At 44.8% G+C, this 20,097-nt stretch overlaps 1 protein-coding gene across 1 annotated transcript in view; it reads right to left on the reverse strand.

The window, feature by feature from the left end:
- The window catches only part of WDR19 (WD repeat domain 19), a 2,828,275-nt gene that overhangs the window by 2,360,315 nt on the left and 447,863 nt on the right, over window positions 1-20,097 (reverse strand). The window contains exon 6 of the mRNA XM_069631788.1: window positions 16,514-16,629. Coding sequence (XP_069487889.1) covers window positions 16,514-16,629 — 116 coding nt within the window. The remainder of the gene's footprint in view (window positions 1-16,513; window positions 16,630-20,097) is intronic.

Genomic DNA, 20,097 nt, shown 5'->3' on the forward strand with positions numbered 1-20,097 from the left:
CAGGCCCCCTCGCGCCGTACACTCCTCAGTACAAGGCTTGGACCACATGCCTCCAGTAGTGGGATTGCCCCTTGCCCTTATGTAAAGTTAACCATGGTTGACTGCTACATAGATGGGACTACTGAGCAGGACACGGGCATCCATTTTTTGTGCCCCCTTTTCGACTCAATCTTGGGTAAACAGGCCTCAGTGCGATAGTACAGCAATACTCAGCTCCCCTTCCACCGCAGCAGCCAAGGACAGAGTCACACACACACAAGGCGCGTAGGCAGCTGGCTGGCCCCCACCCTTGCACTCCCCTAGCGAAGGAAAGCTCTGCGCTCCCATTCTCACGCAGAAGCCGGAGAAAGTTGCAACAACCAATATGATACAGTTTTCTTCCTCTGAGATCATTGCTAGCATGAGAACCAGCATGTGAACCAGGATGAGCTAAGCACTTTCTGCTTGTTCGCCCCCATAAACGTGCAAGCCACCCACCCACATTTAGAACAATTTATTGCCATCCTGATCCTGCGCTCCCTGTAAGGTATGTCTTTCAAGTGCCAGACCCTCGCTTGTGTTGCGAAACCCACCCAACACACCCACTACTAACCTTAAGCATTTTACTACAATATATGTTTTTTTTTCTCATTCTAATAGGTTTGAAGTTTAGGAGATATGTGAAACACAGCTTGATTCTTTTTACATGCACAATAAAGGTCAAAGCCTCTAATTAAAGCCACGAATGACCCAATTGTACTGACAATAATTATTATGTGTAACTTGTGTAGAAATATGAAAAGTAGCATAAAATGTTTTAGATAATTTGTTATTTAGTGTTTTTCGAATGCAACATATTAGCTTAGGTAGTGACCACAGTGACCGGACCCTGACCTGCGTGGAGCACAAGATATTTGACGTCCGTCATCTCGTCAGCCAACCAGAAGGAAGAGATGCCACCCACACCTACAGCACCACACCGCCTGGCCAATTGGGTCCATTTAGCACTTTTTGTTAGAGTTACTTTAATTGATATATATACAAGAATGATGTAAATGTTTGGGGGGTTTTTTTCGGGTTATTTCCTAGCTGGAGAAATAAACCATCCTTTGAACTCTTGCAGCCGGGTCTCAGTGCCTCCTTCCCCGACAGGGGTGGTTATTTTATCTTCTCTCACACGTAGTAAGCCGGGGAAAGGCACCTACATTTTTGGTGACCCCCGCAACGTGATTTAGAGAGGTGCCTCGAGGCCTGCACCGCCCGGCAGCGAGATCCAGGACGGCCCCAGGAAAAACATCGCCTCCGCGGTTGACCAGACTCTGCACACCAAGAAGAAAGGGTCAAGGGTTCCCGGTTGACGAATACCCGATCGAAAAGGCTGCTCGCCAAGGCAGGCAACGGCTTGGTTGGGGGACGGACCTGAGCGAGGTCCGGCCGTGAGCGGCGACCCTCGCAGTACCTGACTGAACACGTGGAGTCCCGGTTGCAAAGACCCCAAAGGAAGATAAGGGAAAATACGTGAAGAAGGGAATTAGCAAACAAAGGGAAGATAGTTAAGAATAGGGTCTGTGTGAGTGACGGTGAGGCTTTTCTGATCTATCCTTTATATGGTCATTAGGTGTTGTAAGAAGGGACGAAGAAGAGAAGTGGTATCCTAGCCCGTACGGGGTAGAAGGCGGCGCCGCGTAGCATTTGTCCCGACCAAGTGCAGAATAGAGATAAAGAGAAAATAGTAGGGGTCTCGTATATTGAGTAGACTCGGAGTAGTTTTAGAATATTCTTTTTTCGTGGAGGTAAGAAATCTTGAGACATAATAAAGGTGAAAGGGGTGGGGAGTGAATGCGAAATAGTAGGTAGAATAGGGAAGAAGAAAAACCAGGGAGAGTAACGGGAATAGGGAAAGAACAAACGTGCGCAGGCAGTGCATGTGTATGTTGCATGATTATATGTTTGTCGGTCTGCTTTGTGTATATGTCTTGTTGAACACGCCAAAGTATTTCAGTACAAGTAACATGTGATTAATGAATAATAGGCAAAGAAATAAATTGTGAGAGGTGGCCAGGTAACACCTCTCAAGAAGAACAGCTAATGTGACACACCATAATTGCGAGCATTGACAAAGAACGTATTTTCACATATTGTAACTGACATACCAAGTGAGAGGTAGGAAGGGACTCAAGGATACCAGAACACACAAGATAGGAAAAGAAGCATTGCCATGGGGGGAGTAATGCCACTGGCACACATTTGCCAGCACCTTCCACTATATAGCAACAGGATACAGAAGTATCACGATCAGTGGATCACTTGGGATAAAGGAGATGGGGTTATACCAATTTGGCCAGAAGGAGGGTCATTCGACAAAAGAGTGTTGGACCTAGTATCAACACATTTGCTAGCACGATACAAAGGGAAACAGTTACAGAACCAGAGAGAAGTATTAGATTTATGGCGAATGTTCGAGGAAGTTACCCCCACGGCAGAGGTAGGTACAAGCCGAATGGTAGAAAAGCAGAAAATACCTGAAGAAGTAAGCGGGACACCAAAAGGGGAGTGCTCAACAACTACAACCGAGAACGAAGTAACAAAAATCTATCCCTTAATGACCAGGCCAGCAGTAGGGTTTAGTGAGCCCCTGTATATACCACCCACCCCCAGTGCTCAGTGCGGGACAACAGCCCCTGAACCTCCACCATATGACAAAGGAGGCCTGTACGGCCCCACGAGTGCACCTCCTGTGGACATAGCACGTTTAACAGGCGATTTAAAACGCCAGCTAGCACACGCACAAATGGAAATAACACGGTTAAGAGCTTTATGTGACAAAGGGCAAATGCTGCCAGGGGGAGGGGAGGTACCCCCGCTGTCACTGGCAGATCTCACACCCCCGATAGGGGCAGTAAGCAATGCAACCCCAGCAGTCTCAGTATCAGGGCAATCCATAGCATCACAAGGGACATCATTACAGTAAAGACAAGAACAAGAGTGGCAGTCAGGACAGTTCCTGTTCCAATTGAATAACAAGCCAGTGAGAATTATACGCCCAGATACACCAGAGAGTCAACAAAGTGGAGATCAGAGTGAAAGACAAGGAAGTGAACCCAAGGAAAACTGGGAGGATAATTACGAGCGAGAGTCAGAAATAGAAGTATGGGATGATTTAGATGAATACGAAGAGGCAGCTGCCGCAGAGGGTTCCCCACTGCCAAACTGCCATTACCCAGACACACTATCACCACCATTATGGCAGGGTAGATTAAGACAACGAACAGGGAAGACAGGGAACATACTGGTAAGTAAAACGAAAAAAGGGAGAATGAGCAAAACAGGAAAGAAACAGAAACTACAAATGCCACTGATACATAAAGGAGCAGGTAGGCCAAACTATATTCCGTGGGCCTAAATGGACAAATACAACCTGTTAAAACTCCTCCCCTCGCTGACGGGAGGAGCAGGTAAGTGGATACATGTATTTGAGAAGAACACGGCAGGCGTGCCGTTAGCTATAGGTGATGTGAAAAGCTTATTAGTTTCAGCAATCGGGGACCAAGCAGACACAATCTGGGAAAGGGCAGGGTTCCCGGGAGTAACAATGAGCTGTGATCGCCACGATGGATCACCATTCAACAATGTTCGAGCACAAGTGTGGGATGCATTGCGGCGTACATTTCCAGACGTTCCAGACTTATATGCAGTGATGCAGTGCATGATGGAGGAGAGCGAGGATCCTGCGCAATTCATTTTGCGAGTGCAAGACTTATGCAGAAGTGAAACTGGTACGGCATGGAATCAATCAACAGCCTTATTTTATTTTATCATTAAAACGGGGTTGCCGAAAGAGGTGCAGAAGGCCTTGGACAAAATAGCTGGGATCGAAGCCAAAGGGTGGCCTGAAATTCAGAGCATAATTGTACACCATTGGAGGAGGATCAAAGAGAAAGAAAAGGAGGTCACACAAAAGAGGCTGGCCGACGAAGCAAAACTAGCGCAGACAAAATTAGTGAAGGTCGCCGCCATTACTGCCAGTGTAACCGCAGACAGAGGAAAAAACGAAGGAGAGTAAAACGCGGGAGGAAGACCCGTTGGGATAGCAGCGCAGTGGGTTGGAGAGGACCAAGGACAGTGGAACGGAGAGGAACAGCCATGCCAAGGATCACAGTGGCAGAACAGGCCGGCCCAAGGAAGAGGTGGGTACCGTGGGCAGAGGGGAGGATATGGAGGAATGGGAAACAGAGGGTATGGTGGGCAAGGAGCAAGAGGAGGACAACAGGGGTCATGTTGGAATTGTGGAAGGTGGGGACAATATTCACGAGATTGTAGAATTTGTTCAGGGGCAGCAGCAGCCCATGAACAATGAACAGGGGTGGGGCTTGTGGAGCTCCAAGAGGGATGGGGGGACAACAAGATCAGTACTGCTATGACCCCCCCAATGCAACAAAGACAGCCAGCTCCACAACAGCAGCAGCCACAACAGCAAAACGCACTACAGCCCATGGCAAGACAAAACTCAGTAGGGAACATAAACAATAACACTTTTGCAGCAACTGCAAACGGGACCCCTGCACCATTTCGTGGTGTAACGGTCGTAGGTGACAAATTTTTTTCAGTGCCAGGTCAGCAAAGATACCAAGACTAGGACAGTCCACAGGGAGTACTTGCGTGTCCAGTCCTATCCACCACACAAAGTGCGAATGAGGAACCACTAGTGGCAGCAGAGATAGGAAACAAGCAGTTTATCTTTATGGTAGACTCTGGAGCAGAAAAATCATGTCTCACAGAAGGGCGGTTTCAGCTCTCGGGAAGAAATTTGGAGACACAGGGGTTCTCTGGGGGTATTTTAAAAGTTCCTTACACAAAAGATCTTGATGTAACAGTAGGGGGAAAAACAGTGCGCGCACCCTTATTGTATTACGAAGACGCACCAATCAATTTGATGGGACGAGACTTGCTCAGTAAGTTAAACATGACCATAGCCTTTACTGAAAGAGGGATAGTGTGCTGGACGCCAGGGGTATGCCCCGTATGAGCACTCCTGATAATAAGCACGATTACAAAGGAAGTTGCAGTAAGAGGGATCCCCATTGACATGGACATGCTCGTCTATGGAATACAGGTAATAGCCCGAGTAGTGCCTGAAATAACACAAAAAGAGTGGAGAATACCATCAGACTTCATAGTCCGCCCAATCACACCAACAGATGTAGTGCCAGGCACAATTATATCTATAGACATTGAGGCAGTTCAAGTTTCCAACAAACGCATTGTGGTCATAGGCATGGACGCGCAGGGACGCGAGTGGAGAAGTGTGCTATGCATAGAGCCGAACATAATGCTAAAAGATATAACTGATGAAGAATTGTTTACCGATTACGAGGAGGATGGAGAAATAATAATGGAAATAAGCATACCATGTGACATTATGATCCAATACAGAGAAATACACAACCCACTCATAGCGAACATAAGGGCCCCACTGACAATATTTGAGGAAGACAATGCCAGGGTAGCACCTGAAATTTGCACTACAGGGCCACACAATGTGGGATTGTTGCATCAGGTGACTCCCATAAAGCTAAAACTGAAACCAGGTGCCCTCCCACCCAGAGTGAAACAATACCCAATATCCAAAGAAGGAAAGGTAGGTGTTAGAGAAACAGTGAATGCACTCCTAAGTCAAGGTATCTTAGTGCCATCAACTTCCCCATGCATCACAGCGATTTTTCCGATTAAAAAAGCGAAAGGAGGGGTGTGAGGAATGGTCCAGGACCTCCGCCCACTCAATGACGTCATCCAAAAAGAGTTCCCATTAGTGCCTAACCCGGCATCAATATTGTGCAGTATACCAAAAGAGGCAACTTGCTTCACTGTCATTGATTTGAAAAATGCCTTTTTCTCTGTGCCACTTGCACCAGAATCGCAGTACCTTACATCCTTTACATTAGGAAACAGCAGATATGAACACTGCAGACTCCCACAGGAGTATTGCGATAGCCCAAGCATTTTTAACAGAGTACTACAAGAAGACATTGGCAACATAGATGTAGGGAGCGCCATTATACAGTACGTAGATGATTTACTCGTCTGCAGCAAAACAGAAGAAGAGTGTAGAGAAGACTCGATAACATTGCTTAACGTATTGGCTGCCAAGAGATACAAGGTGGACAAAGGAAAGTTACAATACTGCCTTGCAGACGTTGTATATCTCGGTCAGCAGATATCTAAAGATGGAAAAAGAATACTACCAGACAGAGCTGCTGCCATTCGACACATTATCATACCAAAAACAGTGAAGGACATGTAGAAATTTCTTGGCATATGTAACTATTGCCGAGCATGGATTCTCGATTATGCAGCATACACACGGCTAATGCTACAAGCACTGAAGGAAGAACAGAAGAACAGGGCCCCAATAAAATGGACACCTGAGACAATTGCCCAATTCTCTCGATTAAAAGACCTTATTGCAGACGCCCCAGTCCTTGCAAATCCAGATTATGAAAGGGAATGTTTCCTGTTTTCACATAGCAATGGAACATTGAGAACAGCAGTATTGACACAAAAGACATAGCTAGGCCACAAACCATTAGCGTACTACAGTGGAATATTAGACCCAGTAATGCAGGGACATTTCGCTTGCGAACAGGCCCTCGCTGCAGCGGCCTTCGCCATTGAGAAAAGTGCCACGATTGTAATGGGATGTTTAGTGACGCTATATGCGGAACACTCATTATTTGCTATCTTGGAAAGATCAAAATCTACTCTCACAACACAGAGAGCATCTGCTTATGAAATAATAATATCGAGTCCAAATGTACACGTGGTCAGATGCAAGACAGTGAACCCAGCCACATTCATTACAGAGCCATGCACAACTGAAGATTTACAGGAACACGATTGTAGCACGTATGAGGGAGATGGCGATGACATTCCCAAAACAAGAGAAAATGCCCTTACAGAAGGAGAAATCTATTTCATAGACGGGTCAGCATCCATAAACTCAGAGACAGGAGAGAAACATGTGGGGATGGCAGTAGTGCGCATGGAAGAAGACACATACAAAGTGATTGTTCAAAAGCGCCTCCCCTCACATTACTCTACACAAGCAGCCGAACTGACAGCACTAATCAGTGCATTACACACAGCCAAAGATTGCGCCGTAACAATATATTCAGACTCAGCTTACGTCACCACCACAGTTCACTGAGGGCTATCACGCTGGCGAAGGAGAGGGTTCAGAAGAGCAGACGGGTCTCCCTTACAACATGCTACGTTACTAAATGAACTAATAGAAGCTTTAGCAGAGCCATCGGTAGTGGCAGTGGTTAAATGCCAAGCCCATACCAATAACAAAGACGCTGTCTCATTGGGGAACGCGGCAGCTGACACAGCAGCGAAGGAAGCCTCGTACTTCAATAAGACGCCAACATCAGAGTATGTTGTAAAAGCAGCCACAGCAGAACCACCAGCAGAAGCATACAGTAACACACCCATAGCACAATTGATGGAACTCCAGAGAAGGGCCACACCGGAAGAGCAGGAGTTGTGGGGCAAACAATCAGCCACAGATCTCATTTGGAGACAGGAAACGACAGGCAAGGTAGTGATGCCTGTAGAATTATTAGAAGTAGCGTTCCAACAACTGCATTTCCCAGCTCAAGTTGCAAAACAACACATCGCCTCAGACATTCAGGAGGATTGGTTTGTTCCCAATCTGCACGAATACTTGTCTAAATTTGTGATTGAATGTACTACATGCCAAACTTACAATTCAGGAATGACATTACGAACTCTGCGTGGCACTTTGCCACGCCCTACAGGTCCATTCAGAGAACTACATATCGACTACGCCGATATGGGAGAAAGATGTAATGGAGCGAGATACATGATTGTGGTGGTATGCCCTTTTTCGCGGTGGGTGGAAGCGGGCCCCTGTCCCCATCCGGATGCAAAATGTGCTGCCAAGTTCCTTGTGCGAGAAGTATTCTCGCGGTGGGGAATCCGTGACGTGATCCGTTCAGACAACGGCACACACTTTGTGAATGATCTCTTCAAAGAAGTAACCTCCCTTCTGGGGGTGAAACAAACTTTGTTCAATTTATCATCCAATGGCCAATGGAGTTGTGGAAAGGATCAACGGGCTGCTCAAAAGAAATTTATCGAAATTATTCAGCACGTTGAAAAAAATTGGGTATATTGTCTGCCCCTAGCACTGTTCCAACTCAGAAATCAACCATGCAAGGATCACCATTTGAGCCCGCACGAAATCGTGACGGGGAGAAGAATGCACACACCGCTCTCTCCTGTTAGGAGGGCATCTAATGCACACAGGGCTGCCACAGTGCTGGGGGAAGAGTTTAAGGAATAACTAGCACAGCTAAAGCACACAGTACGCAGCATAGCAAAACAAATTGCTCCGCCATTCACTGAAGATGTAGCATAAGACACCTCCATGCCGGCAGCAGATAGTCCGGAAGTGCCTTTAATGCCAGGGGAACACAGCTATGTTAGAAGTTTTGTAAGAAGGTGGAATTCATCAAGATTTCATGGTCCATACACAGTGGTGTACAGCACCCCAACCGCAGTTAAAGTGAAGGGACTGAAATACTGGGTGCACCTATCGGACGTGAGAAGGGCGCACAGTGTCGCACTCCCCCAAAATGAAACAGACTGTGTGGATGGCACTGCTAACACAGTCTGACACGATGAAAACTGCAACTAAGACAGGGAAAGAATAGTGAAAAAGCAAATTTTTTTAATATATATTCTGTCTTTCTCTCTCTCTCTTTTCTTTTATCTTTTTAAATCTCATATGAATAGTGTTATTTTTCATTGTTCTTATGATAAATGGAAAGAAATTGTTAAATGCCTAATTGAGCAAAAAGAGGACAAAAGAATGAACAATAGCAAATATATTTCTTTTCATGATGACTTAACGAATTTGTCTCGCCCACATAGATTCAACATGAGCCAATGCGATGAAACGGCTGAGCAGGCTGAAATGTTAGATAGAAATAGGGATGCCACTAGGGCCAGTAGATTGAGCAATGTAGAATGCATTATAAAATATGCTGCCATATTATTTGCAATAATGATGTTTTATTTTATTTGGTATAACGTTTTATTTGTGGCAAATAAAATGAACAAAGGGGGGAGCGGGGCTAATATGACAAAACCAGGGTCTAAACTAATATGGACTGGAGTAACGATCATTTTGAAAGACACTTATAACGTTGAATCGAATAGTATAAATACAACGTCACCCTATGAACAATTGCATGTAAACAAAACCGCTACTCCATTGTTGAGTAATACTATGGCCAAGGAGATAGAGCTTGGATGGAATGTAAATGACGATTACTATTGGTTGACTAACTCCAGAAATACAAGCATGCACACACACACGGCACCAGAAACCACTACTGAATACACACGTCCCTATGAACAACATTGATGATGCATGGTCCAGAATATTCCCGCTGCAATATCAACGAGTTGGTACCCAATTAAAAAACAAAAGAAGGAGGAGAAAAAGGGGGCGGGAAAAAACGGATATGATATTTATCACAATCTGGGGTTAGATGAAATAGAGGACCCCCCGACACCCTGACCAATCAAATAAATGGTATTCACACATGAGCGCTCCAGCAAATCAAGCAAGTAATGAAAGTTGCTACGTGTGCTCACTTATTCCTCATGCAACTGGAACCCCAAAAATGTTAGTTCCACAGAAAGTACCCTTGTCTGAGGCCCAGTGTTTGATACATCTGATGCTGTGTAGAATAGAAAAGACATTTCAGGCACACACAGTCGCCATGGAAAAATTGGAAAACGAACAAACATGCACCAGCAGACGACAAGGAGTAATCTGCCTCCAAGAGCCATTTTTCATCATAAAAGGGACAAGATATGCAGACGACAAGTGGCATGATTAAACGATTAAATACAAAGCTGAAAGGCTTCGAGGGCTGCCAGACGAAACATACAAGTGGGCAAAAGACACGTGCATCCCCATCTGGTCACAGCATATCACCAAACTGACATGGGTCACACCCCTGGAGAGACCCATAAAGATTCAAAGGGAAATACTGCACGCACTTTGCTTCCATGGAGAAGGGAAGGTGAATATGGGAACCGCACAGCAGTGCAATAAGACCTTAATAATACCAGATATGAAAAAAGGCACTGCTGCATTAATGGATATATACTGGATCTGTGGCAAACAAGCTTACCTGCATCTCCCAGCATCCTGGAGGGGCACTTGTGCTCTAGCCACACTTCACTCAGCACTAATGGTGATACCAGAGAGCCACGTTCAGTTTACAGCAAGGCCTTCGGCTGACAGTTCCACAGCAGGCCAATCGGCTGACATATCGGCAGCAGGGCAATCGGCTGAACAATCGACAGCGCCCGATGAGACAATCACAGAGCCCCCAGCATACAAACTATTGTCAGAAGAAACATTGAGAACCAAGTTGTCACGCAGCAAAAGATCCAATTATATTTCGTCCAAATCGTCAGAACTCCCTGCTGAAATCACACAGCAGTACAAGCTTTTCTCATCTGCAGAGACATTCTTTGCATCATTTCTAGCACCAGGCATTCAAGCAAGGACAAACGCGAAATGGCTGCAGATAACACGCTGGGAGCTCATCCAGCTGGCTAACGACACTGAAGAAGGATTCAACATCATAAAAATAGAGCTCCGTGCACTGCGCCTGATGACGATGCAAAACAGATATGTCTTAGATCTTATCACGGCGATGGACGGCGGTGTTTGCAAAAAAATTGGGGGGGGCGTGTTGCACGTTCGTACCAACTTCAGATGCTGATAACGGGACACTGTCACACGTGATAACAGCAGTGCATAATTTAGGAGAAAGAATGAGAGCAGAAGGTGGAGCAGACAACAACACGTGGTTCGACAATCTGTTCAACTGGATACCATCATGGGTGAACATTGCAGTGAAGATACTCATTCCCATTATTGTCTTTCTTCTCCTAATATTCTGTGTGTGCCAACTGGGACTAAGATGCTGTGAAAATAATATGCCTAATTCAGCGATGATGATGGTAACAGTGGGCCGACAGACAACTTTGGCTACCATGATAGATGCCCAAGTACAAACTGGAGAATGCACCACACCGCAGTATAGAATGACTGCCATCTATAGGCAGTATGGGGACGTGGTCGATAGTCTACATCACACTACCATTAAAGAACCAAAGAACTTGCTGTGGTATAACAGGGTTTGGATAGATTTAGATGGGGATGGTGGGATATACTTAATGGTCACCCCAGAAGAATACGCAAGAAGAGGTAACAGCTTAAGGAGTGTGTGCAAAGCATGGATGCCAATAAAGGGTACACCCGCTTGGGATGAGGCTGTGGCTGAAGCTGAACGCTACTGAAGGGAGAACGGAAAGAACAAGATAAGTAGTTTGTTACTTTAGATGTAACGAAAGTGGGGAATGTATGGGAGTGAGGGGCCCCCAGAACCCCTCGCGCCGTACACTCCTCAGTACAAGGCTTGGACCATGTGCCTCCAGTAGTGGGATTGCCCCTTGCCGTTATGTAAAGTTAACCACGGTTGACTGCTACATAGATGGGACTACTGAGCAGGACACGGGGCATCCATCTTTTGTGCCCCCTTTCGACTCCATATTGGGTAAACAGGCCTCACTGTGATAGTACAGCAATGCTCAGCTCCCCTTCCACTGCAGCAGCCAAGGACAGAGACACACACACACAAGGTGCGCTGGCAACTTGCTGGCCCCCACCCTTGCACTCCCCCTGTGAAGGAAAGCTCTGCGCTCCCATTCTCACGCAGAAGCCGGAGAAAGTTGCAAAAACCAATATGATACAGTTCTCTTCCTCTGAGATCACTGCTAGCATGAGAACCAGCATGTGAACCAGGATGAGCTAAGCACTTTCTGCTCGTTCGCCCCCATAAACGTGCAAGCCACCCACCCACATTTAGAACAATTTATTGCCATCCTGACCCTGCGCTCCATGTAAGGTATTTCTTTTAAGTGCCAGACCCTCGCCTGTGCTGCGAAACCCACCCAACACACCCACTACTAACCTTAAGCATTTTACTACAATATATGTTTTTTTTCTCATACTAATAGGTTTGAAGTTTAGGAGATATGTGAAACACAGCTTGATTCTTTTTACATGCACAATAAAGGTCAAGGCCTCTAATTAAAGCCACGAATGACCCAATTGTACTGACAATAATTATTATGTGTAACTTGTGTAGAAATATGAAAAGTAGCATAAAATGTTTTAGATAATTTGTTATTTAGTGTTTTTCGAATGCAACATATTAGCTTAGGTAGTGATCACAGTGACCGGACCCTGACCTGCGTGGAGCACAAGATATTTGACGTCCGTCATCTCGTCAGCCACTCTGCCAACCAGAAGGAAGAGATGCCACCCACACCTACAGCACCACACCGCCTGGCCAATCGGGTCCATTTAGCACTTTTTGTTAGAGTTACTTTAATTGATATATGTACAAGTATGATGTAAATGTTTGGGGGGTGGGGGAGTTTGGGTTATTTCCTAGCTGGAGAAATAAACCATCCTTTGAACTCTTGCAGCCGGGTCTCAGTGCCTCCTTCCCCGACAGGGGTGGTTATTTTATTTTCTCTCACACGTAGTAAGCCAGGGAAAGGCATCTACACGAGCCTAGCACTGAGACTTGCTTCCCCATCAAAGGTAGACTCCTGCGAACACTTGACCGCCAAACTAACCATCTCTGCCACTCAAACTATATCTATCCACTTAATCTACAGACCTCCAGGCCCTCTAGGATCTTTTGAAGAAGATCTCACTAATATCCTATCGGATAACCTTAAAAATACCTCACCCAGTCTTCTCCTAGGAGATTTTAATCTGGGATACAAAGACCCCCTAGATCCTAATGCCACACAGATTAATGACTCCATCGAGGAAATAGCCTTCACCCAAAAAGTAACAGGTGTCACTCACACTAAAGGCAGAACCCTTGACTGGATAGCGTAACACCATTGTCAAACATCCATCACGGCCATCACACCCTTGCCTCGGTCTGACCACCACTTGATCTCTTTCTCCCTTAAAGTCACTGCCCCCCATCTTGCCACTAGCATAGCCCCAGCTATTCCTACTAGAAATAAAAAGAACATTACAGCTAACAAACTCATTACACAGATCCTCCCCACATTGAACTCCATCCCTGCCTCTGCAGACCCACTCACCTTAGTCGAAGAGTACAACAAAGTCATGCTTTCTGCTCTGGACACTATAGCACCTTTGAAAATTAGAAAGTGCAAACAGAAAAAACATGTTAATTCATTGTTCTCCCCTCACCTAAAAACCATCAGACTTGAGAAACGTATATGTGAACAGATATGGAGACTAAACCCTTCTGATACTAACAAAAACAACCTCACAAAACTAGCCTCCTTGTACAAAAAAGAAATAATCCTTGCTAAACAAGAATCTTACAACTTGCGTATCACCCATGCTAATTCCAACATAAAAGAACTATTCATAATCCTTAAAGAACTAGAACCACCTATCCAAGCCCCTGACACCTGCCTCAAGGACAAAACCTGGTGCACCAGCATTCAGAGTGCCCTGGCTAATAAAATATCGACCCTCTAGGATAAAATTAATAACAAAAAAGAATCCCTCTGCCTCGCATCCAACTCCAACAACACTATGGCCCCTGTGTCTCCGAACACCTCATCTCACACCTTCCGAACTGCGCAAACCCCTCTTCAACTTCAAGAAAGTATCTATTCTAGAAGTAGAAAAAGTCATCCTAACTCTCAAAGCGTCCAATTGCCAAGGGGATCCCTGCCCCCCACAAATCATAAAGGATGCTGCACGGGACTCTCCCCATTTATAACTAAACTCATAAATGCTTCATTCACTATCGGCACTGTTCCCAATAATTTGAAACAGTCGTGGGTCCTCCCACTTCTAAAAAAACCAAACACTCGACCCGTTCATTCCCACCAATTATCGTCCCATTACGACTGTACCATTCCTGCTTAAAATTCTGGATAAGGTAGCGTACCTCCAAATCCAACAATATTTGGAATGCAACCACCTCCTAGGCGTTATAAATAAATATACAAACAAACAAACAGCGTACTGGGCCTGCTTACCGGGGATGGGGCTTTTTAAATGGACCCCTAGTTGCCTTGGTGTCCCTCTATCCAGCTATCCCAAATCTAGGTGTTTCGGCATGTACTATTGTGTCTCCATTACAGGTGTTTCTCCCTCTATCCAGGTATCCCAAATCTGGGTGTTTCTGTATTTACTAGTGTGCCCTTATTGGGAAGGGGGGACAGTGCAGTAGAGACCGGGGAGCACAGGGGGGTGTTGGAAGTAGCAAACGCCTTCTTAGATAGTAGCAGCCATATTGAAATTGAGGCCTAGTTCTGTGCTGCAGCCTGGACCGTGGCTCAAACCACACGCACATGGCAATAGGTGTATGAATGGGGGCAATAGATTGTAGCGTGAGCAACGGTGAGAAAGGCCAAGGCTACAGAGATTCATAGACCCATCATTGTTTTATGTTGCCAGCATTCCTATGCCAGAAGGAATGCACCCTGCAAGGCCACGGGGTGGGGTGGTTGAGAGCTCTCTGTGAAAAGCACGAGCCTCTGACCTTCCACTTCCCAGCTCTAAGTAATAGTACTCAGATGCCCCCATCCCAAGACCCGCAGAATTCCAAGGTACCAGTCAGTCCCAGACCGCCAACCATAAAACTGTTGTCAAACACCCAATCAATCAAAAGAGATCACAAATCAGGAACCAGTTGCCTTCACCATAGGTCACATGATTTGTGCTGCGAGGTGCCAGGAGGGGTGAAACAACATAGCCAAAACGAGGGTGGCGAGCTTGTCTGGAATCGAGCTCTTAGTACTTGTCTGCAGTATCAGGTGCACATCATATTAAAGACAGAGCCTGCATTGTTTTTCTTTACATAAGCATGAGTTCATTGTAGCTTCATGCCAGATGATGCGCAAGGAGGAGCCCACATGGAAGATGATGGTCAGAAGGGGCTGGGACCAATAGCCTGGCATCCCTTATGGAGCAGGTAACCTATTTATAGGGTCTCAACCAACCAGCTATTTAGATTTGTACAATATGTAATTTACATCACTAGGATGCCGTATGCCTTCATAAATTGTTGCTCGTACCGATTTTGCCAGAACATTCTGTCGCTCACCCCCAACTCTCGCTTCCCTTATCTTACTGCAGCAAGGACAGCCCTGTCAAAACCCTGACCTCCACAGACCCCCTCCCACCCTCACCCACACCCGATGGGCTGCCCGAAAGACAAGTAAAGACCCAGACCTCAGCCACCTCAGGCCCTACTTCGCATCAACCATTCTCAAACCCAGAACCCGACCCCTGCCTCCCGCTATAGTGCCCAAACCCCCGCCCCACTGGCTCCCAAACCAGTCTTAGCACTATTCCTCTCCTCCCCCATGTCCACCTCTCCTCCCCATGCCCTCCTCTATTCCCTCCTCTCACCACCTCTTTCCCTCATCCCACCATGGCACCCCGATCCTAAATCCACCGCCATCACCCACTTCTCCACTCCCTCTTCTTCTCCTTCAACAATCCCCTCCTCGACAGCTGGACCACCGTCCAGCACTTGCAAACAAACCCCACCAAATCCCTTGCATCCTCATCAACGCCAGGTCTGTCTCTAAAAACAAATGTAACATCTTTGACCTTATCTCAAATGAAAACCCAGACTTCCTTTCCATCACAGAGACCTGATTGTTCGGAACAGATCAAGAAGAAGTGGAGGACTTGTAATCCTACACAAAACACCAATTTCCTCTGCTTATTAAGGACACCTCATTTAGCACCACAGACTATGAATCCCTTCCTGTAAAACTCCAACTCTCACTCTCCACCTCGCACAGCTTCCTACACATTTACAGACCCCCCGGCTATAACAAAAACTTTGTAGACACACTCAGCGACGCTCTGACAACTACCTTCAATTTACATCCGGCATTCATCATCCTAGGTGATTTCAACATCTGGTTTGACTCCCCTTCAAACCCCATGACCCAATCTCTCACAGACAACCTAGAAGCCTTCAACCTGACAACGCATCTCTATGCATTATAATTTGTAAACTTAAAAAAGAACTTTTGAGTTTTAAAACATCTAGTCCTACGAACAACTTGAGTGACTGAATGAAAAGCATTTATTAGGTTTCACAAATACAAAACACGCATAACATAAGAACTACCAGAGCAGTAATTAATTCAAAGCTACTGTAAAAGCTTTTTGAGTTCTAAAATAAAAAATGATTTGCTAGAAGATTGGAGAAATAATTGCAAAGCAAATGGCATTTTTGGCAGATAAATTGACAGGTCACTAAACAGTGAACAAATTATTATTTTCAATGTTATGGATTTTAATATTCATTGTCACATTTTTGTCCTTCATTGTGTTAAAATCATATCATACATCCTTTTTGTAACCACAATACTTGTGTTTCTGTATTACCTGTCTGATTGTATCCCCTTCCTGATTACTAACAGTTATAACTTTGTCTTCACTTCCTAGAGCTAGAAGGTTTTGGGAGCTCCAACAACCACAGGTTATTCGCTTGGTATGTTTACCTAAAATAAAAAGAGAAAGAGCTGAATTAGTGGTTCAACAAAACAGAATATAGGTCTATCTACGGCATATCTATTTGAAACAAATACATCTAGAATACAATCAAATTACAAACCCATTGCATTTTATGAAATGCACATTTTGAATCTATGTGCCTCAAAGCTGGTGTGTGCTAATAGGCCAGTGGGTCGATACATGGCACTGCTTTATCACTAAAATACATTAGCCTGTCAAACAGTCAACTAATTTACCAGTCCATTTATTTGCAGGTGTCCATCACAGAAAGGGGCCAAACTACTCCACCAATCACAAATTACACAAAGTGATGTTTAATGAATATCTGTAATAGTAACTAATGACAGTTCCGATTGTACAGACCTGAAAACCACATTACCGTGAGATACAAAAACAACCACTTCATCCAACATCATTTAACAGTAAGGTTTAGCATTTACGTTTTTGCCCAGGATCAGCAATCTTTTTAAGTGCCAGACTGGAAGGGAATAAGGCAAAACAGAAAGGGAAAGAGATTGAGAGAGAAAGGCGCTAAGACAATGAATGAAAGTAGAATGAAAGAAGATGGGACAAGGTAGAACATTAACAAAATGAAGCAGAAAGGAGGCGAGATGAGGATGAAAGGGGACGGGAATGAAAGATGGAAAAAAGCAAAGAAGAAATGGTAATGAATGTAAGAAAAGAGGCAAAAAAGTAAATGCAAATCTTTTTTTTTTTTATTTGGGTTTAAAGCTCAATTGTGAACTTTTACCCACCTTTATAATAGTACAGGAAAAATAAATCGCAAACAAATATACAATTAATATACAATTCGCAATATTAGAATACAACCACGTCAACCACTTCTCAGTTATAACATAATTAGATCCTAAAATTCATTAATAACAATTAATTACATTAACAAATGCACTAAAATGACATAAAATCAGTCTAGATCAGATTTAAATAGTTCACATAATTTACTACCGCAATTGTCAAAGGGGCACATCGACCACTATATGAGATGGCAATCCATTTTCCCTCATGGAAATTCCATACGGTGATTTAAAGCTGCCAAAGAAAAATGCACCCTTATTTCCTTAAGACACACACAATCAATCAGGCGATTCCTCAAAGTTTCTATAGAATTTCCACAAAATCTACAATTAAGTTTTCAAACATTTTATAATTTTTACAGACAGTCATCAGCCAACCTGCTACCCACATTTTAAATTTTGCTTTCCCAGGATTATTCAGCAAAAGGTCTATGTAAATGTCTGCATCAGCAATCATCAATAAATATTTTGTCTTCCAAACTTCTATCAATGTATCCGTGGCACTAGGCATCACTCCCTTTATCCTACTAAATCAGAGGTTGGATCTGCCAGCAGACATTTCCTGAAAAAAAGTAGTTGTTTCCAACCAACCATAGCCAGCAGTGAAAGCAGACCCAATTAATATCTAATTAAAGGCATGGGGTACTCTATGGCAGGGCCAAAAGGCACTTCCAGAATAAACCTTGTTAATACTGCCAGTTAATTCCCTTTAATTATTCAAGGCTTCAGTTCCATATGCAGGAATTGGTACTGCTTTTTGCTTATAAAACAGGAGTAAACGCAAATCAGAATGTTCCCTTTCCAGTCTACTAAGACTGTTAAAAAAGAAAAAAGTTACATTTTAGTAAAACATTATATGTATTCATGTTACACAGAGCATTGGCTTTCCTCGATGGACACACGTTAGTTGAATAGCAATGTTTGAGAAAGAATAATTTTAATTTAACTTAAGTGTCATTTAGGTACAACAGAAGAACAAGTTACTTTCTTACCTGGTAACGTTCTTTCGACGGGATGTTCTTCCGACGTATTCCTTATCTTTGATATACGTTTCCAGCTTGCTGGCCTCGGAAATTTTGTCTGTAGAGGGCGCTGCGCGTCGACGTCCGCCGAGTCGATGTCCTTCACCGGCCACCGTATCGGCGCCAACGTCACCATGCCCATAAATAGACACACGCTGCGCCCATTGCTCAGTTCTGTTTTGTAGTATAAGAAAAGACATGCCTGAATTGGTTAGTAACCTTGAAGGAGCGAAAGCTGCAACCACAAGGGAAGTTATCACTGCGGGGCTGGATGGGAGGGGCGATAAGGAATACGTCGGAGGAACATCCCGTCGAAAGAAGGTTAACAGGTAAGAAAGTAACTTGTTCTTCGAAGGGATTGTGTCCTCCGACGTATTCCTTATCTTTGATAGACTCCCATAGCATTGGTATGTGATTGGAGGAGGGAGTGATAGTGTTATGTATGCCTTTAGGGATGGACCGAGTGTAATACGGCTTTGCCAAATCTGGTCTCTTGAGCAGTGGAGGAATCCAGATTATAAAATTTTGTGAATGTATGTGCGGACGACCATGTGGCAGCCGCACATATGTCCCGGACAGGTACCCCTCTCTGGAGAGCTGAAGAAGCTGCGATACCCCTGGTTGAATGAGCCCTGAGGGTGGCTCTTTCCCTGCTAGTCTATAACATTCCAGGATGGCCAAGATAATCCACCTGGAGATGGTTTGTTTTGTTATGGGTAGTCCCAACTTGTGACCTGAGTATACTACAAACAGCTGGTCTGCATGCCTGATTATAGCCATTCTGCTAATGTAAAAGCTGAGAGCTCGCCTAGGGTCCAGCCTGTGTAGCCTTTCCTCCTCTTTCCCCGGATGGGGAGGAGGGTAGAATGAAGGCAAGGTAATTTTCTGAGTAATATGGAATTCAGAAATCACCTTTGGGAGAAAATTAGGCTTCACCTGGAGGACAACCTTGTCATTGTGGAAGATTGTATGTGGGGGTTTACAGGAGAGAGCTTGTAGCTCACTCACCCTCCTAGCAGATGTTAGTTCTACAAGTAGGACAGTTTTAAGTGTGAGAAATCTCAATGCGCAAGAGTGAAGTGGCTCGAACGGAGTGCCCATTAAGAAGTTTAAGACTAAATTTAAGTCCCATAATGGAACCTGGAATGGTTTTGGAGGGTAAACATTAGTCAGACCCTTGAGAAATCGTACCACTAGAGGAATTTTGAAATACATGGTTCCTCCGCAGTGTGCTTGAAGATAGAAAGCGCTGCGAGATAGCCTTTTACAGTGCCAACTTGAAGGCCTGAGTTTGCCAAGTAGAATAGAAACGATAGCACCGTTGGTGTATCACATGAAAAAGGGTCGATATTCTCTTCCCTACACCAGCTGCAAAACTTGTTCCAACGGCAGCGGTTTAAAGACTTTGTTGCTGGTCTTCTGGCCGAAAGCAACACCTCCATGACGTCATCAGGGAGATCCCAATCCTTGTACCTCAACCTTTCAGAAGCCAAGCGCGAAGGTTGAGGGTTCTGATGTCTGGATGGAGAACCTGACCTCCCTTCTGCGAGAGAAGATTCTCTTTGAGTGGAAGACGGATTGGAGGACAGATGGACATATCTAGAAGGTCCGGGTACCA

The sequence above is a fragment of the Ambystoma mexicanum genome, chromosome 6q (assembly GCF_040938575.1).
Source record: "Ambystoma mexicanum isolate Mex_15411 chromosome 6q, UKY_AmexF1_1, whole genome shotgun sequence".
NCBI lineage: Eukaryota > Metazoa > Chordata > Amphibia > Caudata > Ambystomatidae > Ambystoma > Ambystoma mexicanum.